Raw genomic sequence first — 27393 nt, 5'->3', positions numbered from 1 at the left:
TAGGATATGGTTGCGAACCAAGTGGGCAAGCCTCTTTCAAATGGCCGAATCTTCCACTCGAATAACAGATGAGCCGATCACCACCCGAGATGCGAGTGGTTCCTTCAGATCAACATACACCGCCACCCTCGCAAATCTCCTCCTATTGGTAGTGGCTTTGTGAAAGCCGAGTTTGACCACCTTACCAACAAGGCTACCTATACATAGAGGATTTTTTTCTATCAAGGTTTTAGAGAGCGGAACGGAAACACTATAGAAACACTATAGAGGCCGTTATTTTGCGGTTGTGCTATCGTTTGAAATCGGTATTGCTTTAAATAGCAGTGTAAAACGTTAATCACATCAATAGGTATTTAATCAGGGATTTAAATAGCGTTTGCGGCCGTATTTTCGGTCGCGTCGCGTTTATCGCGGTTGCGGACATAACAGGTGTCATCGCGGTCACTGTAGATGTTGCGGTCGTGAATTTTCTTAAAGTTCTCCCAACTTATCCTAAACTATAATAATTATAATTATAATTTTAAAGAATCATTTTAATGGTTTTTAGAATATTTTTTAAACGAAAATAACATATATAATAAAGTTTAATTAAATATTAAACTCAGTGATAGGATACGATAATTAATTAATAATAACATTGTGAATACATTATTATTTAAAAGAAATAAGACTATCAACATAGAAAAGATTCAAAAAAATAAAATATATAAAAATAAATTACCCGTTATTATTCACTTACCAAAATCAACATATTATAACTTAAAACTTATAAAATTAAAAACACATTATTTATTTTTAAAAAACCTATAACATAAGTAAAAAAATATCAAATCTAAAATATAATTAATTTATTAGGTCTGTTTTGGTCCAAACCTATAACATTAAAAGTAAAAAATTAATTAATTTGTTATTAGGCCTGTTTGGTCCAAACCTAAAACATTAAAAGTAAAAAATAATTATTTAAAACATAAAATATAACAAAAAATTTATTAAATACCTTCTTCTTTCTCTTCTTCTGTATCGTGAGTGAGAGGGGAGGCAGAAACGCAGAGCAAATATTATGAAAATAGAGATTTTTTGTTAAAATTCTTCCCTTTCTTCTTTTTTTTCATGTTTTTAACTTTTCTTTGCTTGCTAACTGATTTCTACCCAAAATACCCAAAAAAAATCTTACTTTGTTGGTGCATGTTACATTTATGGATGTTTCTCCCACCAGTAAGAGGGCTAGCGAGCTTGATACGCAATTCCCACCCACAAAATTTCATTCCCAGTTGGTAAGGTTAAGATGTAATATGGTTTTTCCGTCTTTGAATTGCCTGTAAAAAAAGAAAAATACCATTTTTTTGAAGTAACTGTGTTGTTGGTGATGTTTGGTGTTGTAACGGGGATTAACGGGAAAAATGGTATGTTATAGCCGCGATCGACCGTTACCCGTTAAATTGCTGCCGTTATCGACCGTTATAGGTGTGATTCCGTTTCACACCGTGATTTCGACTGATATCGGTAACGGGAGCAGTCGATACCGCGATATAACGACCGTTATACCGATACACGACCGTTTTTTGAATCTCTGATCGTAACTTAACGGGTAACGATCGATCACGGTGATAACAACCCGTTATTCAAGTTTTGTTCGTTATACTAAATCAATCGAACACAACAAAAAGGGATGATTCGAAACAAACAAATGAAAAAAAAAAGATAGGAGGACTCACCTTCATTGTGGGTAGCCGGGAAGCTTGAAGCTAACTGGAATCCAAATTACCGAAAGGTAATTTTTTAAATCTAGGGTTTATTGTTTTGTTTTAGGAAAAGTGACTTTAGATTTGAGTTTAGGGGAACGAAACGAGTCTTCTGAGACTCTTGGACTATCTCGATCGCTGTAGTCGACCGTCGTCGGTGTCCATGATTGATGGACTACACGGCCGAGGGGTGGCTCTTTTAGAGCATGTGGATTTTCCTTGGCATTGGGCAAAATGAAGAATTAAATGCGAGTTTCAAAACCTCGGCTTTTGGACTATAAACTACCATATGTGCGACGTCATTTTTAGAGGTGGGTGTTTCATGAATTCGCCGCATGGGTAAATCGCTCGATGAGACCCTTTCTATTTGTAAATTTTCCTTTTAGTCATCATATGAAAATTTCATCTTTTGGATTCAAGCTTATAATTTTGTTTCAATTTCAGTTTAGTCGTCTCTGATTGAGACTTTTATGTATTTTAATTTGGTCTCCAATTTCTATGCGTGTTGCAATTTAATCACTTTTCGAGACTTTGTTGATCTTCTTATTTGGATCTTTTATTTTACACATGTTCATTTTAGTAAATTATAATATGTTTTATCCATTTTAATTTTTTTAGAGTTTTTTCTATGTTTATAGTCTTATTTATTTAAATAATAATGACTTTAAAATTACAACTATAATTATTATATTTTAGGATAAGTTGTGCGAATTTTAAAAAAATCATGACCGTTTTACCTACAGTGGCCGCAATACCATTTGTTTTATGTCTGCAACCACATTAAACGTGACACGACTGAAAATATGACCGCAAATGCTATTTAAATCCCTTATTCCTCCTGTACATATACTCAGGAAGACCGGGGAACCGGATCCAAGCAATAATCGAAGTAGGGTATGGTTGAGAGGTGTGGAAATTCATTGTCCATAGCTAAACCGTCGAATACTGTCTGTAGATGATCCAAGGACCATCAGCCAAAACTTTTTCGTAGTCTTTATCCGTTTGAAATCGTACTAGAAAATACCCATTCACTAAATCCATTAACGTAAAAGGGCGAACGGGTTTCCAAAGGCCGTAAGTTTTGTTTGTGAGCGCGTTTAGCCCTATGTTTTGACCAAGGAGTTTGAGAACCACCGTTCGGGACATACTATCTTCCATGAGCTTGTATGTACAGTTGGAGAAATCGATAGAGGGTAACCCGTATCAGGTTCCAAAGATCAAATCCTCATCCGATATATCGATATCATCTTCCTCAACCGGAAAATTCTTATCTTGGTTAGCCCCCCTCCAGAATCTCCAGACAGAACAGATGCATAGGAAGTCGGGGCTTCCTTTTGTTGATCATCGTTAGCATCAACAGCCATCGCAGAGATCTTAGAGGCTTGTGATCTAGCGGCTTGAAACGGACCTTCTTCGTGGCATCGTCATTTGCCATGACTGCTGAGGGAGTTTGGGAGGATCGGCGTTCGTCTTTCTTATATTCAAGTATTTTATCGAGAATTTTCGCTACACTCTTTTGGTCGTCTTTTTAAAGTTCAAGTATATAACTTCATAATGATTAAACGCTGAATGATTGAAATACTGAATAATTTAGAGATTCTGTATGAATTAACTCTAAATGTGACATGTTGTTTGATATAACTCTGAATCATTCAGAATGTACTTCTGTGCTCTCAATCATTCAGAATGTATTCTGTGCTGAATCATTCATTACTATTTTGATGATCAGTCAACACTATTTTGATGAATCAGTCAGCACTGAATCATTCAAATACGAAACAAACGCGCTGAATGTTGAACGATTTCAACATTCAGAATTGAATGCTTCAACATTCAGAGCTGAATGATTCGATTAAGAGAAAAAAACATCCCTAATTCTAGTTATTTAATCTCTTTTGTATTTATTTTATAATTCATAATCTGATATTACTAACTAAGCGTCTTAAGAATTTCGGATTCAAATTTAAACATAACTATTTTTTCATAAATATACCTTAAAACTGCAATGACAGATGTCTATATTAACTAATAACTACCACTCTACCCAACTTGAAAATTGTGTTGATATTCATTCAAGTTGAAGTAATGGTTACCAGATTATGGAGCAGATGTTTGGTACCAGAATCATGAACCTCGACATTGCTTTGATATATAGTTGTATAAATGGTGAATTGTTTGAGTCAAATGACTTGCGTGTGATCCATGCTTATCGGGCGGCCACTTGGTTTCTCCATCAGCCAGCCTTACTTGTCAGATGAAATGGACAGCACGTTGAAGTATTTCATGCTAGTTTTTATTTTATTCTGGTCAAACAACCCAACTCTGACTCATAATATCAGTACTTGTACCTTTCATTCTAATGTTCAGAGAACTGATTCGGGTTCCTTTCCGATTTCAGCTTCCCACTTCAAAATTCCAAATTACCACTTTGGAGGGAACACATGTTGTGCAAAGTAAAACCAGGCTTTTCCATTCATTGTTACTAACAAATGTATGGTTGTTCAAAGCATCACAAGCTTTTTATCACAACTAAGTAAATGAATATGTATTCTACATGTGTGTGTGTCTCTCAGCCAAAAATTGACAAAAACCAAAAAAGGGTCTACTTCATAGCAAATATTTTACCTTCTCAAATATAACCTGTCCCATTTAAGTAGAACAGCATCCCTTCTTAATGTTTCCCGATGTATCGCTGACATCAATGCTAGTTCCTTGGCCAGAATTGCGGTAATAGCTGCTGCTTCCTGTGCTGCCAATGCCTTTTTGCTTATGATATGGTAGATTTCATTCAATATAGTATGGAATGCCTTCTCAATGTTGCTTCCAGTGCCGATGTCTCGAGAAGGAAGACCTTCCCCCTCGGCCAGAGCACGACCATCCTCCTCAGAACAGTTCTGAGATGATTCAAGTCAGATTTATTTCCTGCCATCATGATGACAATGTTAGAATCAGCATGGTCCCTCAATTCGCGAAGCCATCTTTGAACATTATCAAAGGTTTGCCTCTTCGTTATGTCATAGACCAGAAGTGCACCACAGCTCCTCTGTAGTAAGCACTCGTGATAGCTCGATATCTCTCCTGACCTGCCGTATCCCAAATCGTGCCTTACAGTCTTTACCTCAACCTATATCAAGAAAACAATAGCCAAATATGAACCAGCAAAAAATACCACTGTATCACCATGAGTGCTAATTAACAAAGAACCCAAAGAAGGTTCTAATGAATCTAACAAGGCAGGCTGGAATTGTTTCAAAGCCAAATGCACAATTATGTCAAACCAATAATATATACACACAAACACTTCCTACTACTACAAATGAGAATAGAACATCAAGAACCACTTGGATTAGTACAATAATGGAGAGAGAAAGATTGCAGACTAGATGTTTACTTGTTTTCTCACTAATAAAAACCTTCTCGTCCTCCCGGCTTAGTTGCTTGGCTAAATAAATGATTTCGCTAGAGAGGGTAAACTTTTAAGCTACTATATATATTACCCATATATTAGAAATGATGATTCAAGTCGACCACCACTTCATTAATACAATATTTGTTACTTCAAATCATCTTAACTGACCTTAAAGGATGGAAAATTTGTTCTGAATCATAACAGTTGATTAACAAATCTTTCATCCATCCAAAGAAGCAAAGCTAAAGAGTGGTCTAAAGAAACCCATTGAATTGATTAATCTCGAAACACATCTTACATGTATCTGTTCCTAAAAGAAGAAACGGAACATCCCTTGTCTCAACCATAAGATTTTAGGCTTTCAGTGTAAAGTACGACTTAAATAAGCTTTGATGATCATCACTATCCGGTAATATTTTCTCTCCCTTAATACGTAACATTCAAAATGAACTCCAAATTACAATCATGGCACGGAAGACAGCGATCGGAATCGTCAGGCTATCTATATTAAGATGACTTCCAATTACTAATCACAAATCAACTTAACATGCGAAATTTCCGGAACTAAGTCATCAAAGGTGAGTAAACCTTTCTTAAAACAAAACATTTAGCAGAATAAAAGAAAATGAACTAAAAAACATAATTGGAAATGAATAGAAGAGGAATCGGTTGAATATATGAAAAACCTGGAGGGTTCTAGTAGCGAACTCGACGCCAATAGTGGATTTAGATTCCAAACAAAACTCGTTTCTGGTGAACCTGGAGAGAATATTTGATTTTCCAACTCCAGAATCGCCTATCAACACAATCTTGAAAAGGTAATCGTACTCGTGATCTATTCTATGCGCCATTTTACCCTCTTTTTCTCTTTTTTCTATATTTTTATCTCTTCTCTCTCAGACCTGGAATATCCAAAAAAATCAATGAATTTCAAAGAAAAAAAAGGAGAACAGATAAAAATCTTGAAACGATTGAACTTACCCAAAGTGGATCGATCGAGAAGAAAAAACTATCAAAGAGAAAACCAGATAATTTTGGAGGAATTATAATGAAAATTTTTGGTGTAAAAAGAAAAGAAATGTACTGAAAAAGGAAGAAAAAAATAAAAATGTGGAAGGAAAAAATACGAGTTTAGTATTTAAATTATTAATTTTGATTTGTTTTAGTATTTAAATTTTTTATTTTATTAAAATATATTTAAAATATTTTTTATTTTATTTTAGTATCCATAGTTAAAAAATTTAGTTTTGTTTTATTTTAGTACTCTTTTAAAATTTAACGTTAAGTTTTAAAAAATTGAAAGTTTAAGTAAAAACGAATCAAACATGATAGTTTAGGTATTCCGCACATTAATTTTTAACGGAATAATATTAAAATAAAATGAAAACTAAACTTTATGTATAATTTAAAAACTTAAAAAATTTAAATATTAAAATAAATTAAAACTAATAATTTAAATATTAAAGATGTACTTTAATCTTTACTTTACATAAGTAATCGACATTTTCACCGTCAAAACGGTGTCACTGAAATGATAGTTTAGTAATAAAGATAAATTTTATCTTCCTTTTACATGCGTTACTTATAATTTATAACGACATATTTAGATTTTTTTATTAATGTGTGATTATAAAATAATAAATGTTTAAAAGAATTTTAATTATATGATATTAAATGTTTAATTTTTTTAAAATATATTATATTTGAATCTAAAATTTTAAAGATAATAATAATCTTTTCAACTATTAAAATAGCTTGCTTCATACAAATTAAATTAAATTTTTAACTCCATTTTCAACTTTAGACATAGAGTTAGCTAGTTAACTGTTCTAATACTCGAAGCTCATCTGTCTCGAATTTTCTTTATTTATAAGAAATGCGATTTTATTTTTTAGAATTTTAAGTTATTCGAGTTGACGAGTTTTATTTTACAAGTTGGAGTTGACTTAAAAATTTTCGAGTCGAGTTGAATGTTCAAGTTTGCTTTTAAATTTAATTATAAATATTTATAATATTATGATATTATTTTATTTCAATTTAAATGGTTTTTTATGATCATACAGTACATATATAACAATCCATTCATGTGTGATGTTTTGAAAAAAATACAATATATATATATATATATTTCTTTCATATGAGATACATATATACATAATTGAGGAACTCGACTCAAACTTGAAAATTCATCAACTAATTACTATTTTGAGTTATTCGAGTTGTATTTTATAACTCGATTTGAACTTAAAATTTTTCGAGTTGTGTCGAGTTTATGAAATTACAACGAAATTATTTCGGGTTGAGTTTTTTTAAATCGAGTCGAGTCGAAAAAATCAATTTTTTTAGTCGAGACAAGTTTTTCCCACCCCTATTATTATTAGTTTTGAAAGAACGTAGTTAGTATTAATTATGATAAATAATAATAATAATATAAATACAGCTGTAAATAAATTTGATGTGTAAAATAATGAATTAGAATTTAAATTTATAAGATTGAAGTAGAGATAAATTAATAAATAATTCAAATATGTTTATCATAAAAAATTAATTTCCCTACAAAATATTTAATATAGAAATAAAATCTTATTTAAAATATTATAATATTTTTTCTATTTCTATATTTAGATTACCCAACATCAATGATATTTGATTACAGACAACTTGTCTTGTGTGCACTCTGCAATGTGATCAAAGTTTTAATTGATATATATAAGATTTGTTTTCTTTTTTTAATTGATATATTTTAATTTTTCAAATTTTCTTTACTTATATGGAACACCGTTTCATTACTTAATCAGCCCTAAATGTCTCTCAAAAATATATTCAACAATATACGATACCGGCATATATGTATATATAAGATACTAAGCTGTATGTGCATAGTCAACAATGGCCAGTTACAGGTTCCATCTGTTTCTAAACATTTCCCTCGTCCTCGTACTAATTCAAGAGTCAATCTTCCATAGCCGCTAATGATGATAGAAAGGCAAGTTCTTTCTTTGCAACATAACAACGGTTGCATTTACATGCAATGAACACGGTGACCCTTTGATTCGAAAGCAAATCCAGGTCCTGATCATATATTGGTTCAATCCTACATAAACTACCTTATTTTAGACCTAAAACAGCACCTACTCTGCTTTTTAAATAACATGTAATTTGCGTGTGATATATGTGATCGGAACCCCACTTCACATTATATCTCAGAATCCCCCAATTAGTCGAAAAGCAGGTGGAGATTTGGATAAGAAATCTTTATTCCTGATGGAAAATCTGAACCCTTTTCTTAATTCTCCTCATTGAACCCATTTAGTGACAGACAGCTCAAAGGGGAAGCAGACGAGGCAAAGGGCATTTGGTGACGGCTTTTAGTGATCTTCATGACAAAATACAAACTATATGATTAGTCGGGTAGTTTCGAGTACCACTTTAGTATCAACTTTGGTGATTAAAAGAGAATAATTAAAGGCCAACTATTAAGGGCACAATGAAAGAGAGAGGTCGAGTGGGGGGAAATTATACAACCTTATCTAGTTATCTTATTGCCATGTGGGTCAAAATAATACATATTTCTTTCAACTTAAGAAGCCAAATCAAAGAATTTATTCTCTGAATTCGAGTTTAACACTTTTAATTCACATAATAACTCTAAAAAATGATATGATATCTATTAAGAAATAAATTCGAATTTTAATATCTACCAAATTTTCCTCAATCTCCGGCATATACCTCCTTTGTGAAAAGGAAAAGACATGAAGGGGCATTATTCACAAGAAAAAAGGAAGGGTCAAGAAAGATGATTAAATTGGGTTTGTTTTTGACCCTACAGGGCTAAAGAGGCTACATTTATCCAGTAGAGTACATATGGCAGTAAATGGTGCGCCAGTTGGGATACCAAAGTTATAGTTGGGAAAAAAGTAAGATTGATATTATAGGCGGAGAACCAATTTTGCATTAGAGGAAGCTTCCCGCGGGGGTATTTCCTTCACATCTTTTGATTTTAAAAGAAAAAAGGAAAGAAAATTTTGCCATAAAGTATAGCCATAGAACACCTTTTTGGGTTTGATGATGATAGGCACATGGGGTAGACTGCAAATGTCAATTAATTTATATGTTAAGTGTTTTATTTTGTTATTATTTTATTATTATTATTATGTGTTATCTCCTTGATATTGATGATTTGATTTGTTTATGTTAAATTCGATTCTATTTTTTTTAGAAAATAACGTTAAAGGGTGAATTCTGAATTTTTTTTTTATTTTTTAGAATTAAGATTGGACACATGAGCATGACTTTGGATATGATAATGTCGATGTGGTAGAATTTGCAATCTAGACAATGATAATTTCTAGAAGACAACTCAATCAACAAAATCAAGAAGGAAGAAATAGCGGACGAAAACTCTTCGGATTAAGAATTGTAATTAAATTTAAATGTTTGGAATTATTATTTCATTAGAAATACTTAAAATGTTATTAGGATTTTAAGTGTTTTATTTTCTTTATGTTTTATTTTCTTTACGTTATCTCAAGTTATAAAAATACTGCTTTTAATTTTTTTATTTGAGATTTTTAGTTCTATAAATATTATTTTCTTCTTCATCTTTTTTACTCTCTTTTTACAATATGATTTCTATCATGCTTATTAATTTTCAATTAGCCGATAGTTAAGTGACAACTCAATTTGTTTCGTGATAATTGAAGAGCATTCATACCTTCAGATATCTTTTTTTATTTTTTGTAAACTTGGATTGGCAATCCGCCTCTCCTTTAAACATTTCAACACTTTCAATTTAAAGGGCGTGCATTGACTTGATCGATGTTCTGATTTACCGTTGAGAAAATGAGTCGGCTTGTAGCAAATTCAACTTCCTAATAACACACTTAACGGCAATTCGTTAAGGAAAATCAAGATCAAGTTCGACTCCCATTAGACACCATATTCCGAGCACAAGCTTTTTCAGCACTCAAAGTTGCATTAACGTTAACATCGATAGTCGTTGTTTCAAAGGATTGACTTTGGAAAATTAGTTCACCAGATAGAAAAGTAAGTTACAAGGGTTGATTTGTAGACTATAACCGACAGGAATCCCAAAATACAAAAAAGGAACCGAGATATATTGAGGTGAAACAAAGCTGGAGGTTAAAATTTCTAAGTACTGTGGATCGACCTTTTCTACTCTATGCTGGTTTAACTTATTTAAAAAAATATTATTTAACAATGATGAAGTTTGTCTATATATATATATTTGATAGAATTTGAGAGAGGTACATCCCTCCCATATACTGTGATCTTCACGTGCACTGCTGGATTTTCCATGTTTTTCTCTGCAAATCTTATCTATTTTACTTTCAACTGGGGCAGTCTTTTCTTGCAAGGTGCTGCTACACTGAATTTGATTAGTTTCCTCTACCTTTATTTGACTTGGGAATTCAGGGCTCAAAGAAGACAAAAGCAATGGAGACTAAGAGACCAGTTGGTTCTTCTTCCTCCTTCGCTGCTGATCTTTTTGGCTCGAAAGACTCATCATCATCCCCATCAAAAGGGATTTTCAGCTCCATTTTTGCACTTCCATCTTCGGTATATACGTACTGTTCTATATTCAGTGATTGCATTTGTTATGTTTTTGTTTTTATTTTTCTGTTCGTTTCTGGGCTCTCTTTGACTTTGTATATGTGTGATTATAAAACATCTAAATATTTTCTATTTTGCATAAGAAAGTATTCCTAGTCTAATCGGAAGCTTTCTATGTCTTAAATTTCAGGTTGGGGGGAGGAACTCCTCAGGCTCTAAGGTGTTAGAATCTTGGCCAAAACAGCCTATGCAAGGTTATTGTCCCCACCATATATATATATGTAACACTTCTTTTGTGTAAACCCAGAGTTTTTTCTGTATTCATCGTCAGCAGAACTATTACCATTTAAAACTCTTCCATATGTTTACTGCCCCTCTTGAGCCATTGTTTCACATACCGATGAATAATGGGATCTGCTTATCTAGTGTTTTACTGGTGCCTAGAGCACTGATCTCCATCTCCTGATAACATTGTCTTATCATTATTATTATGCAGATCAACTACCTAACAAGGAAGAAAGGGTGGAACCATGCCATTTTAGTTCATCTCTTTACTATGGTGGCCGAGACTCATATTCCCATTCCTCGAGTGGCCAAACTTCAACACCATATCCAATTGTGAGTCTTGACATATCAAATTCCGATGTAAAAACTAGTTTTGTGATACATGTGTGTATGAAAGTACTTATAGTTCCATATTTTGTGAATGAATCTAGTTTAAGAAAGATGGGGGAGAAGATGACCCTAATGGAAACAATTCAATGGATGCTTCCAGAGGGAATTGGTGGCAAGGTACTCATATTGATCTACTTGAAAGCTTCAAATTGATAATCAATTGAAATACGGATTTAGAATTAATACCAACATCTAAAACACTTTACTTTGGATTTCTGCAGGTTCGCTTTATTATTAGAGCCCAACTTTCCTATGCATCTGAATCCTCCAAGTAATCATATGGAAGAACATGAAGCATGAATAAGTTTCTGCCACTTGAGATTTACAAATCCTTTCAGTAATATCTTTTTTTTTTCTTCATGATTTTAATCTGGGAATGAAGCTTGAGAAGTTCTTCATTACATCGTACTTCTTCATCACAAAAAAACAGGCCAAAAACACACGAAGTGTTTAACCCCCATTCAACGCTACACTCCCTGCTTAAATGCCTTCCCTTGCAAGCTGCCCAGCTTCCAACGAACAACATCCTTCAGGCAGGCCACCAGATCAACCTCAAGCCTTTGTACACCCCAAAAAAATCGTCTGTTCCTTTCCTTACAAATCAAGGCAATACAATCATTTCATGCCAAACGAAACACCGTCGAAAGCAAAGACTTGCCCTTAACATTCATGCAAGCCCGGCTAAGTTCTTGATCTAAACGCAAAATCGGTCTAGACAAACCACAAGCACAATAAAAAGGGTAAATTACGCAGTTAGTACTTAAACTGTTAATTTTGTTCCATTTTAGTACCTAAACTTTTGTTTTTTTTCAAAAACATGCTTAACGTTTAGTTTTCGTTTCATTTTAAAACGCATGATTAAAAACTTAATGAATGAGCTGATGGGGCATAGTTCCGATGGACGAACGACCAATCCGGATGGTAAACCACTAGAGAATGACGATTCGACCAGCATAGTCCAGTTTCAGGTCTATCGACGATTGAAAAATGTGCCTTGTATTCGACTTTGAAGTTTTGAACAACACAATCAAACAAGGGGCTACAATCTCAAAATGAAGTCTCTTGGCAACAAGAGAAAGCCAAGGTACCTCATCGGTAAGATAAAATTTTGATTTTAATCTTAATTTGAAAAGTTAAAATTTATTATTCTAATCTTTATACTATGCCTAAAATATTTTAATTTTACTCTAAGATTATTTTTATTTATATAATTTAATTATATTAATCATCTATCATGAGTTAAAAATCAAATTTCAAATTTTAAAAATTTATCAATATCAAGTTAAAGTATAATAACGAATCTTCACTAAAATTTGACCTATTAATAATAACTCAACTAATTAATTGTCAGGGATTCAGGTTCAGGTATAATAAAAATATAAATAGATAACAAGTGTTGATAAGACTAGGTGCTAATTGAGTTGAAATTCACAAGTAATTTGAGTTCGAATTGATTAATGTTTGACTTGAACTCGCATACGATTTGAGACCTTAACGAGTCAAGCCGATCAAGGGTTAATTTGACTCAAAAAATTTGTAAGGAACTTGTTAATTTTTTAAAATAATTTTTAGTATGTTGATTGTCTTACTTTTAAGATTGATTATGTATTGTTGATCTTCTTTTATTTTCAAGAATTGTTGTAATATGTTAATTTGATATATCTATGAATTGTTACCTTGGAGTTAAGACTTTAGAATGCTACATATATTATTTTGATAATTTTTGTTAATAATTATATATATCTTTTTAGGACCATTGAATGGGAAAATCAATGGCTAAGATAATAATATGAAATAAAAAGATATTTAGTGAAAAAAATAAGGAATTAATCTCACTTTTGAATTTCCTTAATCTAATGGTACTAAAAAGTGTAAAACTCTTAGGTGTAAGTGGATATATATATATTATGCAGAGTTTAACTAACAACAGGACAAATCGAACAATAATTCCTTTTAACGAGTACAAATTGAACAAAATTTTATCGAATTTATCATATATTAAATATAAATCAAATAACTTTTTAATTAAATAAAATACTGCTCAACTCGAGATTAACTTGATGGATGAGCCTACAATGCATGTCACAAACAACAACGCACCACTAAAGCGACGCACCGAAACACACAACTAATTAAATTGTCCTTATTAAGTAAATATTAAAAGGGTAAATTATACGTTTTGTACTTACACTATCATTTTTATTTTGTTTTAGTACCTAAACTTTTATTTTTTTCAAAACCATTAATGATAATGTTGATGTGGCATGACATGCCAAATTTTTATTTTTAATTTCCACATCACTTTTTTATTTCTCTGTAGATATTTTTTAATTAATTTTATTCAACCAATTAAATTGTGACATGTGTCACCAACTATGAAGATAAAATAAAAGAAAACATTCTTGCTCTTAGCAAGAATTGAACCTATACCTCTTACATGAAATGCAAAACACTTAAACATTTAGTTAAACTAGTAATTTAAGTTAATTTACCACATTTCATATTTAATATAACACTATAATCACAAAATCAATATTTTCTGATGATTATAGAATTTGAATATGTGACACTTTAAATTAATGATCAAAAATTTATTTATTCAACTATAATGTGAATCTATTTTTATTTGATCAAACTTAAAAAATATTTTTTTACTTTATTTGGAAATAAAAAATAATTAAATAATTATTTATATATATTTATAAAGTTTATATTAAATTATTCTAAAAAGTATATTTATAATATTATGAAAATAGTTTAAAACTATTGATTTAATTTTTAAAATCATATTATTTATTTATTTGGAAATAATATTTATTATTTATTTGAAATAAAATTAATTTTAAATTATCTATATAATTTTAAATAATATTATACGGAACCAAAGTGATAGTTGGATACTAAACGTATAATTTTTCCTAAATTTAAAATTATTTAAAACTAAATAGATAATTTAAAATAATATTATTTCAAATAAATAATTCATTTGATTTTAAAAATTAAATAAATATTTTTATAATATTATAAATATAATTTTTTTATTTCATATATTTTTTTTATAAAAATGTATAAATTATTTAATTATTTTTATTTCAAAATAAAGTGAAAAATTAGTCTTTTAATTTAACAATGATATGAGTAAGTATAAAGTTCAATATAATAAAAATAATTCACGCTATAGTTGAGTGACTAAGCTTTCGATGATTAATTTAAAGTGTCTCATATTTTAATCTTATAATCATCGAAAAATATTGATTTAGTAGTGATATCGTTATATAAGTTAAATACAAAATGTGATGAAATTTAACCAAATGACTATCTTAGCTTAATGGTTGAGTGATCTATTTCTCACGTAAAAGACTTAAGTTCAATTCATAGTATGATCAAAAATGGTTTATATCTTATTATCCCCATAAGTGGTGACAAATTGGTTGAATAAAATTAATTAAAACATGCCGACGAATAAAGAAAAAGATGATGATTTAGGTACAAAGCATGTAATTTACCATTTTAATATACTCTTTTTAATATTTACTTAATAAGTACAATTTAACTAGTGGTGTGTTGAGTATTAAAGATATTAGTTAGATGTTAGATGTTTGTTATTTTATATTACTAGTAGTTAGGAGTTTGTTAGGTGTTAGTTTGAATAACAACTTGTTATATAAACCTTATTTGTAAGGTTATCATTAACTCTAATGAAATAAGAGGCATTTTTTACACATTGTTAAACTTTACATTAGGTCTGTAAATGAATTGAACGTTCAGTGAATCGTTCATGAACCGTGCGGCGGAGAGTTCGTTTACGTTCGTTTATTTATTAAATGAACGAACATGAACAAGATTTTGCGTTCGTTTAATTAAATGAACGAACACGAACAAAGGGCTCGTTCGTTCATTTACGTTCTTGATCGTTCAATTATATGTTCGTTTATGTTCTAACAGAGGGCAAGTTGAATATGTTACGAAGATTATTGAAGTTGTTTGGATTTCAAGAAGATTGTTTTGTTAAACAAATTAACTTTAAGACTTTATTATGATCATATAGCTTATTTATGATTTATGGTTGTTTTTATCGTATTCGAACAAATTAACTCTAAAGTTGCAGGTTATATTAAAAAATTTTAAGTTGTTATTCTTATTGTTTACTTTCTTTTTACATTCATTTGTTGTGTTTGAATAAGTTTGTTTTTTGTGTTTGTGTTGTTTGTTTATGTTCATTTATTATGTTCGTTTATGTTCGTTCGTTTGTGTTCATTTACGTTCGTTTATCATTTAAATGAACGAACATGAACAAGCTATATTCCTTAATGAACGAACATGAACAAAAAAAATTTTGTTCGTTTATTTATTAAATGAACGAACATGAATATACCTCCGTTCGTGTGCATTCGATTCGTTTACAGGCCTACTTTACATGGTATAATCACTAAACCCGATCCATTGGGCTGTTTTTCATTTCTTGGCCTGCTAAAGTTTTCTCTCCTTCTTCCAATTAGATTTTTTTCTCTCTTTCAATTCTATGCTCCAATGACGACCACCGTTAACTTTAACCATGTTCTTTATCTACATCCGTCGAACACGCCTGGTTCGCTGATTGTTTCTCTTTAGTTGACTGGCATTAACACGTATACCATTTGGAATCGTTCTTTGCGTCTTGCACTCCTTGCCAAGAACAGACTAGGTTTTGTTGATGGCAATTGTAAGCGTGAGGTTTTTGAGGAATCTCTTCATCCACAATGGGATAGATGTAATGCAATTATTTTATAATGGATTCTAAATTCGGTCAGCAAGGAGTTGTCCGTTGGAGTATGTTGAACCATGTTTTATAATATTTGATATAACAAATTAAGGAAAAATATTTTTGGACTTGATTGAATTTGTTAAAAGTTTTCAAAAATAATTCAAAGTCCATTAAACTAGAATTTAAGTACAAAACAGTTTTCTGGGTACATAGTATCAATATTGTTCTTACAGTATCGATATTACATGAACAATATCGATACTGTTCATGTGGTACCGATACCAAAGGTAAGAGAAGTATCGATACTCTCTAGGTAGTATCGATACTATCAGTTGTTTTCCAAATTGTTCAAATTCCAGAATGCAAAATAGGTACCGATACTCAAGGTACAAATACTACTTTACACAGGGGTATCGATACCATGAAGCATAGTGTCGATACTGGTCAAGCCCAACGGTCTTCAACGGCTAGTTTATTTAAATATTATAAAGGTAGTACCGATACTCATGAAAGGAGTATTGATACTCCATGTTCTGGGTAGTTTTATTTTGCAGAAAATTAATCTCCAACAGCTCCAAAACATCCCTAACGGTTAGAAACTGCCACAAACTCATTTCATTCTTTATCTTTCCTTTTTTTCTTGTACGTAAGTGTATTTGAGATCATTGCAAATCTTTTAATTATTTTCTTGTGAGCTTAAATCTTGTAAACACCCTACCTTTGAGAGGTTTTCTTGTTTACTTCTTTTAACCTTGTAAAAAAAGGAGTGATTTTAGTTTAGCCATTGAAAAATTAAGGGTTTTTGTAAAGATTACTCTTGAGCATAGAAAAAGAAAGAACAAATTAGTGAATTTGTTATAAAATCCTTAGTGTGGTGTTAAGGTAGTGGATGTAGACTTGTTTAGAAGTCTAGAAAAAGAAAAACCAAATTAGTGAATTTATTATAAAATCCTTAGTGTGGTGCTAAGGTAGTGGATGTAGACTTGTTTAGAAGTCGAACCACTATAAATCTTTATACAAATTTTCCTATCATTTCTCCTCCATATATCAAAATTTTCAATTGTCAAATATTCGGTTGTTCAATTGAGCTTCATCGAATTCCAACAAAATAGTGTTTGCTTCGCGTACTGAGCTTATGTGATATTTATGAGAGGTTCGATAAGATCGATGGTTCAAGAATCTTCTTTCTTCATAAAGAGATTGCTATGACTCTTCAAGGTGATCTCATTGTTTCTGCATATTTCACTCGTTCAAAATTATTTTGGGATGAGATTGAGGAATTGGTCCCGTTCTATTCTTGTCAATGTTATGTTTCTTTTGAAAATTTTAAGATTCACCTCCAAAAAAAAGTTGTTTCAGTTTTTAATGGGGTTAAATCAGACCTTCTCTGTGATTCGAAGTCAGATCTTATTGATGAGACCACTTCCTTCCGTAAATCAAGCTTACTTTATGATTCTTCAAGAGGAATCACAAAGAGTTCATATTAGTGTCATATCCCCATCTCTTATTCTACAATGTTGTATGCTTATGGAGGTTTATCTTTTCGACGTCGTTTTTCGGGCACTTGTGATTACTGTAAGATCAAATGACACAAAAAGGAGCAGTACTCTTACAGGCTGATTGATTTTCCCTCAGGCTATAAGTTTAAAAAAAGATGTCAAGGTTGCTATGGTCTCTAAATCTATTGGTTTTGTTTCTCAATCCACTAAGATTCATCTTACTCCTGTGTTTACGCAATCTCAATATCAGTAGATCTTGGAATTACTCCGCAAGGCTCCTCTTGCATCTGTTGGTTCATCTGTAAATTTAGCAGGTGACATTTCTTGTTTATCAGTTAGAAAATTTCTTGCTTGAATTTTAGATACAGGAGCTATTGATCACATGTTCTGATTTCTCAATATCAGTAGATCTTGGAATTATTCCACAAGGCTCCTCTTGCTCGTCCACATCTAGGCTAGTTTACCTTCCTAATGGAAAGCATGATCCGTTAACACATGTTAGTTCTGTTTGTCTTTTTTCAAATTGTGTGTTATATTTTCTAGAATTTAAACACAACCTTCTTTGAATTTCTAAAATGACCAAAGATCTTCATTGTATTGTCATGTTTTACCCTGATTTTTGCTTACTTCAGGATATCTCCAGTGGCAAGATGATGGGATTGGTAAGCTTTGTGATGGCCTTTATATCTTTATTTTACTAACTAATGTTCCTGGTCTGTCTACAGTAGTGTCTTCTGTTGCTGAAAATGATTTTTTGATTTCTTGTATTGTCAATTCTGTTACTTCACTTTCATCATATATCTCTTCTATACCTAATAAAACTGCTCTTTGGCATGCCCGTTTGGGCTATGCCACTTATAATAAGCTTCATAAACTTTCTTTTCCACATGATCTAAGTCCTGACACTATTCATAACTGTGCAATTTGCCATCTATCATAATAATCTAAGATCTTTTTCCTATTAGTTATTCCAGATCATCTACTCCTTCTCAGCTCCTACAGTTTGACTTATGAGGCTAAAATTTGTCACCATTTTATTCATCAAAAGGGCACTGTTAAATAACCATTTTTCTTACATAAATAACCATTTTTATGCAACTGTTAAGATTTTTAGATATGATAATGGCACTGAGTTTTTTAATTGTATTTGTTCTGAGTTCTTTACTTCTCTTGGTATTCTACATTAAAGTAGTTGCGCTTCTACCCCACAGCAAAATGGTATGGTTAAACAAGCATAGGCACTTGTTGGATGTAGTTAGAGCTTTGAAGTTTCAAAAAAAAATTCTTATCAAATTCTGGGTCATTGCGTAAGACTGCAGTTTCTTGATTGATAGGCTTCATCATCTGTGCTAGACTAGAAAACTCCATTTGAATTGTTATATAATAAACCTCCAAACGTTTCTCACCTTAGAGTCTTTGGTTGTTTAGGTTATGCAAAAAACCCTTCAATAAAGGACAAATTTTCTCCAAAGATCATTCCTTCTATTTTCTTAGGGTACACTGAGGTTAAAAAAAGTTATATTTATTCAATATTGATACCAAATCCATCTTTATATAGGGATGTAGTGTCCATGAAATTGTGTTTCCTTTTCAGTTCTTAATTCTCTTGTTTTTTCCACCTAATACATCTTCTTAGATACCGATTTCTGGTTCTTAACTCATTGCCCAACTCTTTTGTTACTCTTTGTCTTCATCCTCTAATATTGATATACATGTTTTTGATCAGTCTTCTCCTTGTCCATCACTCTTAATAGATCTTTCTGTAGTTAATCCTTTACATAGTTCTGTTCCCATACAACCTGAAATTTCTCTACTGTACTACATGTCATTCCTGACCTTTACCACCTAATCCTCTCGAAAATCTACTAAACAACTAAACTCCAGCCTGGTTAAACGATTTTGGTTTCTGTTTGCTAATCTTCTCATCTTGATGGTCAGTATCTCATTTCTCAAACATTTCTTATATCCATTCCTCTTTCTACTTAGTCTTTTGTCTGCTACTTCACTTTTGCTGAGCCTAAACTTACTCTCAAGCTATTAAAACCCTTTGTGGATTCAACGATGAAAGAGAAAATTCAAGCCTTGGAAACCAATAACACATGGTCTTTAGTTCTTTTGCCTAATGGTAAAAATCCCATTGGCTGCAAATGGATTTTTAGGGTCAAATATCAAGCTTCGGGTGTTATTGAAAGATACAAAACACGTTTGGTAGCCAAGGGTATACAAAATTGTTTTGGCTCTTGCTGCTACCCATGATTGGCCTCTTTACCAGAGGGGTGTCTACAATGCCTTCCTTCAGGGAGATTTATTTGAAGAAGTATATATGAAATTTCCACCTAGATTTTGTATCAAGGAGTCCAGTATTTGCAGGCTCCAAAAATCCATTTATAGCTTGAAGCAAGCTTCAAGGTTATGGAACATGAAGCTCACTGAGGCATTGTTGAAGGCTACAATCGAAGCAAATCAGATTATTCAAGTATTTACAAAGAAGCAAGGTGAAGACACTGTTATGATGTGAGTTATGTGGATGCTTTTCTCATTATTGAAAATAATCGTAAGTTGATTTTTGAGTTGAAGTTACTGTTAAACCAGAATTTTAGAATAAAGGATTTGGGGTATTTGATTTTTTTAGGCTTTGAGATTATGAGATCCAAAGAAGGGATTATATTGAACCAAAGGAAGTATGCATTGAAGTTAATTGAGGGCTCAAGCTTAAGTGGTGCTAGGCCAGTTTCTACTCATTCAGAGCAAAATGCTAGATTCACTTCTGCGGAGTTTGATAAGGTGATTAATGGATCAACAACAGCTTTTGAGGATTCTATTTTGGAGGACAAAGAAGTTTATCAAAGATTGATTGGTACTCATTTATTTGACTCACGCCATACCAGACATTACATTTGTTGTGCAATGTCTTGGTCGGTTCATGCATTAGCCCAAAAAGCCTCACTTGGATGCTTCCTTGAGGTTTGTAAGGTATGTGAAAAAGTGTCCATGCTAGGGTCTATTGTTCAAGGCTGTAAAAGGAGGATTTATTTCAGCCTATTGTGATTTTGATTAGGCTTCTTGTCCAGTTTCAAGACATTAGAAACCAAGCTCGATTGAAGGCAAACACTTGAACTTTGTTGAAACTAAAGGTAACCTTTTCAACCAGAATATGCTTTCATTGATGGCCGAAAAAAGACGACCTCCCTTCTCTCACCCACCCCAACTAATCACCTTCATTTTTATTTTGAATAATTGTTAAACCCTAAAGAAAATAAGATAAAAAGAGGAAAATTCTGCTTTTGTGTGCGGAAATCTCCTCTTTTTAACAAAGTCCAATTTGTCCGAATCTTTGTTTTGGATAACAAATGGAATAAAATGGTTCTGTTTATACTCCTGAATGTCAGGACAGAAGAAAAGTACCAATCATCATTCGTTAGTCTACCATATTAACCTTTCTTTTGTTTGTGGAAACAACAATCCCTCACTTGTAATTTATTTTAATTACTTACCATTTAATTATTAATAGAATAATTTTGATCATATTAAGATAATTCTTTTAAGGTTTAATATAAAAAAAATGACCAAACTATACTCAAAATTTACTTTTGGTTTCTAAATTTTTTTTATTAAAAATATGTGTCTAACATTTCTCAGTTACACTTTTAGGTATCCACCCATTTTTAACAAAAAAATATTAGACACTAATTTTTGACAAAAAAAAATCTTACCAATAGTGTAACTGAGAAATGTTAGACATATATTTTTAACAAAAATTCTATAGACACCAAAAATAAATTTTAAATATATTTTAGACACTTATTTTTGTATTAAACATTCTTTTAATCCTATCTTCTCTATTTATAATTTCAGAATAAGAAATTTAACATCTTAGTTTACTAGATACCAACAATCTCTTGATCTACCGAAATTGAGATAACATATTTCTTAAATAAGATTAAGGATTTGAATAAATAAGATTAAGGATTTTAATCTGACGTTGTAAATGAAATTATCTAAATTGATTAATTAATAAATTATTAATTATATTTTATTTTAATTTAATAAACTCAATTTAACCCAACTTGTTAATATTTTAAATTTTGAGCATTAATATGAATAAAAAATTAGAATTTTAAAAAAAGCTAAGGCCAGCTCCCTAATAAATGGCAGGTGAGGCGAATTTGCAGAAATTGACAAGTTTAAAGTCGTACCTGCAAGAACCAACAACATATAACACAAAATGGGGGGGGGGGGGAAACCATTATATGAGTCTTTCGTTGCACAATTTGTCTTGTTTTTTTATTATGTCTTTATCTTCAAAATGAAGCCTATAAGGAACCCAAGTTCCATATTTTCATTCCTTAATGCATCAGTTAAAAAGGTTCCCACAGGATCCTCTCCCCACATCCTCTCTTCATTTATTTATCTCCCTTTTCTTCTTTTCAGTGTTCATGTGTGATAGATCAGGTAATAATTGTATATTGTCGAACCAGCGACATCCATAATAGCAGATCATCATCCCTGATTTTTTATTTTTCAGTATCCACTTTAAAGTGAAAAGCTTTGTAGTTTCATTTAATGATGGCTGTTGACCTACACAACTGTGAGTTATTGCTTTCCTCGAAGCTTTACACTCCTCGAGAAGATCACTTTAGATCCGAGTTGAGTTCACCTATTGGGTCTGATCAGCTGAGTTCGAGCTCCACAGAGAGCAGCCAGGAGGAAGAAGAAGAAGACTATTACATTGGTGAGTTGACTCGACAGATGGCTCAGTACATGCTTCCTGACGAAGATAACGTTGGAAAGGTATTTCATCCTCTTGATCATGGTCTTAATACCAATGATTCGATTGGTTTTACCTTTAGAAACTGATCCCTCTTTCCCCCCCGCCTCTCCACTTTTTTCTGTTGGTTTTTAGGCATGGGATTTGTCTGGTTCACCAGAATCAACTTTGTGGTCACAGTTTGGCTCGAACCTTAATAATCCTGTTGGACCATCTAGGGAGCCATCTCCTCCATTGACACCCATGGTTGAGAATTTTGAAAAGATGAAGATAAATGAAGAAACAGCTAGATATAACCAAGGTGAGCGATTTTCAAGTACATCCAATTCAATCCAAGTTTCTGGAGGAAACCTGAATGCAAAGAAATCCCTTATCGATGATCAAATAAGAGCAATCCAAGTAAGAATGAATATCATTATTTGTTTTTTCTCCATTTAGAATTCATTTACAAATGAAACGGCTCTAATTTTCGTCGTATAACTCAGTTTTACAGGTTTAAACAAGAGCAAGCTATGAAGTTGCAAAAGCCGAGAACTAAGCATTACCATCAAGGCAAAGGAAGAGTTCTTGGTGGGTTCAAGTACAATGGCCATAAAGCTGCCCCTAACTCTAATAATCCCTGGTACAATCTGCCCCAGCGGCAACAACAACAACAGGGCAACCAACAAACCGGTTCACACATGAGGGCGGTTTTCCTCGATGCATCCGGTTCAAGAAATGGTTCTAGTGGAACCGGGGTTTTCTTGCCTCGTGGAATAGGAGGAAACCCTACCGAGTCACGCAAGAAACAAGGTTCCAAAAAAAAGTACCTTTCTCTAGGTTTTTTTTTTAATTATTTTTGACTTTTTGGTAATTAAAAGTTTACTTTTAGGATTTAGGCAAAGGTTTGGTTGGATTTGTTGGGGGGAGTGGTTAAGTGTTCAGTGAACTATCAACTATCCTGTTTTCCAAATTATGGTTTTCGAGAGATTTGACCAGGGATTCTGGTAAATGGTTTTTTTTTATTCCCTCCCATGTTCTCGGATTCCATTTCCTCAACGAATCTTTCCTCCATTGCTAGCGTCCAAGATTTGATTAATGTGAAGTGGAATCTTCCCTTGTCCCGGTCCCCCTAGTTTAGTCCATTTGCATGTTGCTCTCGATTCACAATATTAAAATTCGAATCCTTTTTCTTTAAGAAAAATCGAGACCCACGATGGTTTTGGGGTCAGATATTTTATACCAGGATTTTGATCAGGATGTGCCACAGTTCTGATTCCTGCAAGAGTAGTTCAGGCACTGAAGCTCCACTTTGAGAAAACAGGTGTTCCAACAAGGTCCAACAATAGTGGTTTCCCTCTCCAACACGGTAGCTAAACTGATCCAACACCAAGCAAATTTTATCATCTTCATTGCTTTTAGCATTTCGCAATCTAATTACCTTTTTTTGCTTATTGCATACAGACGCTTGTGAAAGTGGGAGGAATCATTCACTGCACAAGGGCCCGTCCAAGGCAGCGCTGGCTATCAACCTTCAAGAAATGAGTCTACCTCAAGAATGGACATATTAATGCAAACAACCACATGGGGTTGTTTGTTTTCCATCAATTCAAGCTTTTGATTGTATTTCAAGGCAGAATAAAACAGAAATAAAGACAGAGAGTGGTCAAAATTGTATGGAAATCTAGGGTTAAGTTTGATTTGTTTTGTTTCTTTCAGCCTTCAGCCCTTGTTTTAAAGGATTTAACTTAGATGGGAAAATCAAAATAAATCTGCTATGAAAATGATGGCTACAGTATCTGTGCCTTCCTCTGGCTGGCTTAAGTCTTTGTTAGCTTCTTTGAAGATGTATCTTGTAAAATACCCGTAATAAAAAGCAGCTATCCTTTGGGATTTTAAACCCATCCATATATTATTCGTTGCTAAATCTTATCAGGAACCATTCTAATGATAAAGGATAGGCATATAATTTTATCTTTTAAAATCTAGAAGAAATTTTTTTATAAAATTTTAAAGATAAAAATAAATTATTAATGAAAAGACATCTAAAATATATGACAATATAAAATTCTGGAAAAAGAAACAATTTGATAATTAAGTTATTGATATCTCTTGAAAGTTTTGATTTGCACATCTTAAGAATGTAAACAGAATCTCTAAAAATAAAGTAAAAGCTCTACTAGTCTACACGGAGCGTGGGGCAACAACTGCTATAGCCCAGACTCAAAAATTATTATTTTTGTCTTATACTCAAATTCTACGGAGAATACCCACTTGATCTTTTCGTGTAGAAAATTAATACTAATAGACAAACATAACTAGAGAAAAACTAATTCATTTGGGTGATAGGTCGAACCATTTACTACAGTCTACATAGGAACTGAAGGGGGCATTTGGCAAATTTATTATGACCCTTCAAAAATTTTATTTATCTCACTTATTTAGAAAAATATTTTCTTCTCTTCAAATTATTTAAATTTCATATTAATATACATACACCCTTATATATTTATAAATGAAATTAAATTTATATTGTAAAAATATAAAGTATATATATAATTTGGCTTCTCATATATAAAAATCATAAATATATAGATTTAAACTTATTAAAATATTAATGTTTTTACTTCTAATACCTTGCAACCAAAAGAAAATTGATAATGAAAAATCATATTTATTAGAAAACTCTAGCCGCTCTCCGTTTTCCTCCCTCCATTTAGAGAAAATAACCTCAGTGACTAAAAATGTCTTATAATATACGATTTTAACCAACTTTTTTTGGATTTGTCAAAATGACCAACTAAATCTCAATGCGATCGATAATTCACAACGCAAACTTCGACTATCGCAACGAATTTGGAAAATCGCAATGCGAACTTCGACTATCGCAACGCGAACTTGGACTATCGCAATGCGATTTACATATTCGCATTGCGATAGTCCAAGTTCGCGTTGCGATAGTCGAAGTTCGCATTGCGATTTTCCAAATTCGTTGCGATAGTCGAAGTTCGCGTTGCGATTTTCCAAATTCGTTGCGATAGTCGAAGTTCACGTTGCGATTTATTCCAAATTCGTTGCGATAGTCGAAGTTCGCATTGTGATTTTCCAAATTCGTTGCGATAGTCGAAGTTCGCGTTGTGATTTATTCCAAATTCGTTGCGATAGTTGAAGTTCGTGTTGCGATTTATTCCAAATTCGTTGCGATAGTCGAAGTTCGCGTTGCGATTTATTCCAAATTCGTTGCGATAGTCCAAAATCGCAACGACTGGTGGTATTGCATTTGTTTCTTAAGAATTTTCTCTAAAAAGATAGTATTCGCGTGAACGTGTCGAAGACACGTATTACCACGACCACGACCACGACCCGAAAAGAGAAGAGAAGAGAAGAGAAGAGAGAGAAGAGACGAGACGGACGGCGGCGGCGGCGCGCGAGAGTCCCCCTTGTTCTCTATCAGTCAACAAGGAAGTGGGAAAGCCAAGCCTTAAATACCATTCCCAATTGTGTTTCCAATACTATGTGGGATTGAGCATTACCAACACTTGTTTCCAATACAATGTGATTATTCAGGAAACAATTAACAATCATGCACCTTAAAACAACTGAATCAGCAACCAATTGCATTAGTATTATACGATTAAATATGTCATAACTAAAAGTCAATCTACAATCAATCGCGATTATTGCATTTTTAAGCAAAACATTCAAAAATAATATCACTATTTAAGGCTCAATCCCACATAGTATTGGGAACAAGTGTTGGTAATGCTCAATCCCACATAGTATTGGAAACACTATTGGGAATGGTATTTAAGGCTTGGCTTTCCCACTTCCTTGTTGAGTGATAGAGAACAAGGGGGACTCTCGCGCGCCGCTGCCGCCTCGTTTCGTCTCGTGTCGGGTCGGGTCGGGTCGGGGTCGTGGTCGTGGTAATACGTGTCTTCGACACGTCCGCTCGAATATTATATTTTTAAAGAAAATTCTTAAGAAACAAATTTGGACTATCGCAACGAATTTGGAATAAATCGCAACGCGAACTTCGACTATCGCAACGAATTTGGAAAATCGCAACGCGAACTTGGACTATCGCAATGCGAATATGTAAATCGCAATGCGATAGTCGAAGTTCGCGTTGCGAATCTGGAAACTAATTTGCGATACCGGAGATCGCATTGCGAATTATCGATCGCATTACGATTTAGTTGGTCATTTTGGCAAATCCAAAAAAAGTTGGTTAAAATCGTATATTATAAGGCATTTTTGGTCACTGAGGTTATTTTCTCTTTTTTCTTTGAGTTTGTGTAAGTTTTTATAGATAAAATTAATTTTTTTCTTTGATTTTTTTAGTCGGCGGGGACACTAGTTTTGATGTTATTTTGTTGATTGTCGGTTATCTTTCCTCTTTGTTATTTCTAATTTTTAATAGAAATAATTTTTCTTTTGTGATACGTTTATCTCTACCTTTGTCGTACGTTTTTCGTTTTTTTTCCTTGATCGTTTGGTCGTTCTTTTATATATTTTTCTCAAGGTTGGATTTGACAACTCCACGACTGATTAAAAAGGCGTTTATTTGAAATCTTGTTGATCTTCCTTGTTATGGTCTTCCTTGTTATGGTCCTTCATATTAAATTTGGATGCGCGATTTTACGTTCGTGTATAGTTACTTATGACGTTCTGCTATGATTTGAGGTTTTCAGTGATCTTTCAATAGCTTAATTTCGTTTTGTAGTTTGTTTACCAAAGTAATCATATTTGTCCGTATCTATTTTTGTTTCAGTCTTTTGATTAAGTTTTTAACCTTTTCCATGTATGTCATCTAAAGTGGCTAGTTTCAATATTATAAAAAAAATATCTGAATTATGTATTTATGTTACGATGTTAGTTGCAATAGAATAATTTTAGATATTTTCACTTTTAAATAATAATATTGACTTCTATTAAAAAAATGTTGATAATATTTAATTAGTATACTTATAAATTTAATATTTTCGAGTTTTTATTTCAAT

The 27393-nt window shown here is 32.4% G+C and overlaps 1 protein-coding gene, 2 long non-coding RNA genes and 1 pseudogene across 3 annotated transcripts; 3 read left to right on the top strand and 1 right to left on the bottom strand.

Annotated features, from left to right (window-relative positions):
* Nucleotides 1-4189: 4189 nt before the first annotated feature.
* Nucleotides 4190-6248, bottom strand: LOC120179639 (annotated as a pseudogene).
* A 4970-nt stretch (nt 6249-11218) lies between these two features.
* On the top strand, nt 11219-12307 carry LOC120179633. The gene is made up of 4 exons (XR_005521631.1): nt 11219-11343; nt 11442-11517; nt 11622-12140; nt 12293-12307. It is a non-coding gene; the product is annotated as an uncharacterized LOC120179633 (long non-coding RNA).
* A 9586-nt stretch (nt 12308-21893) lies between these two features.
* LOC120180272 lies at nt 21894-22609 on the top strand. The gene is made up of 3 exons (XR_005521674.1): nt 21894-22095; nt 22169-22434; nt 22547-22609. It is a non-coding gene; the product is annotated as an uncharacterized LOC120180272 (long non-coding RNA).
* Nucleotides 22610-22638: 29 nt separating this feature from the next.
* Nucleotides 22639-24121, top strand: LOC120180261. Its single transcript, XM_039185635.1, has 4 exons — nt 22639-22810; nt 22897-23203; nt 23649-23759; nt 23855-24121. Exons 1-4 carry the CDS (start codon nt 22655-22657, stop codon nt 23959-23961), a joined length of 681 nt encoding a protein of 226 aa, XP_039041566.1. The 5' UTR covers nt 22639-22654; the 3' UTR covers nt 23962-24121.
* The last annotated feature ends 3272 nt before the right edge of the window (nt 24122-27393 follow it).

The sequence above is a fragment of the Hibiscus syriacus genome, unplaced genomic scaffold, assembly GCF_006381635.1.
Source record: "Hibiscus syriacus cultivar Baekdansim isolate YM2019G1 unplaced genomic scaffold, ASM638163v2 tig00003715_pilon, whole genome shotgun sequence".
NCBI lineage: Eukaryota > Viridiplantae > Streptophyta > Magnoliopsida > Malvales > Malvaceae > Hibiscus > Hibiscus syriacus.
Note: the sequence above shows the minus strand (reverse complement) of the source record. Positions and strands in the feature narration are given on the sequence as shown.

Coding starts and splice junctions, on each gene's coding strand:
- LOC120180261 (XM_039185635.1), top strand. CDS start 22,655: ATGGTTGAGAATTTTGAAAAGATGAAGATAAATGAAGAAACAGCTAGA. Junction 22,811..22,896: donor ATCAAATAAGAGCAATCCAA/GTAAGAATGAAT, acceptor CGTATAACTCAG/TTTTACAGGTTTAAACAAGA. Junction 23,204..23,648: donor CGAGTCACGCAAGAAACAAG/GTTCCAAAAAAA, acceptor GATTTTGATCAG/GATGTGCCACAGTTCTGATT.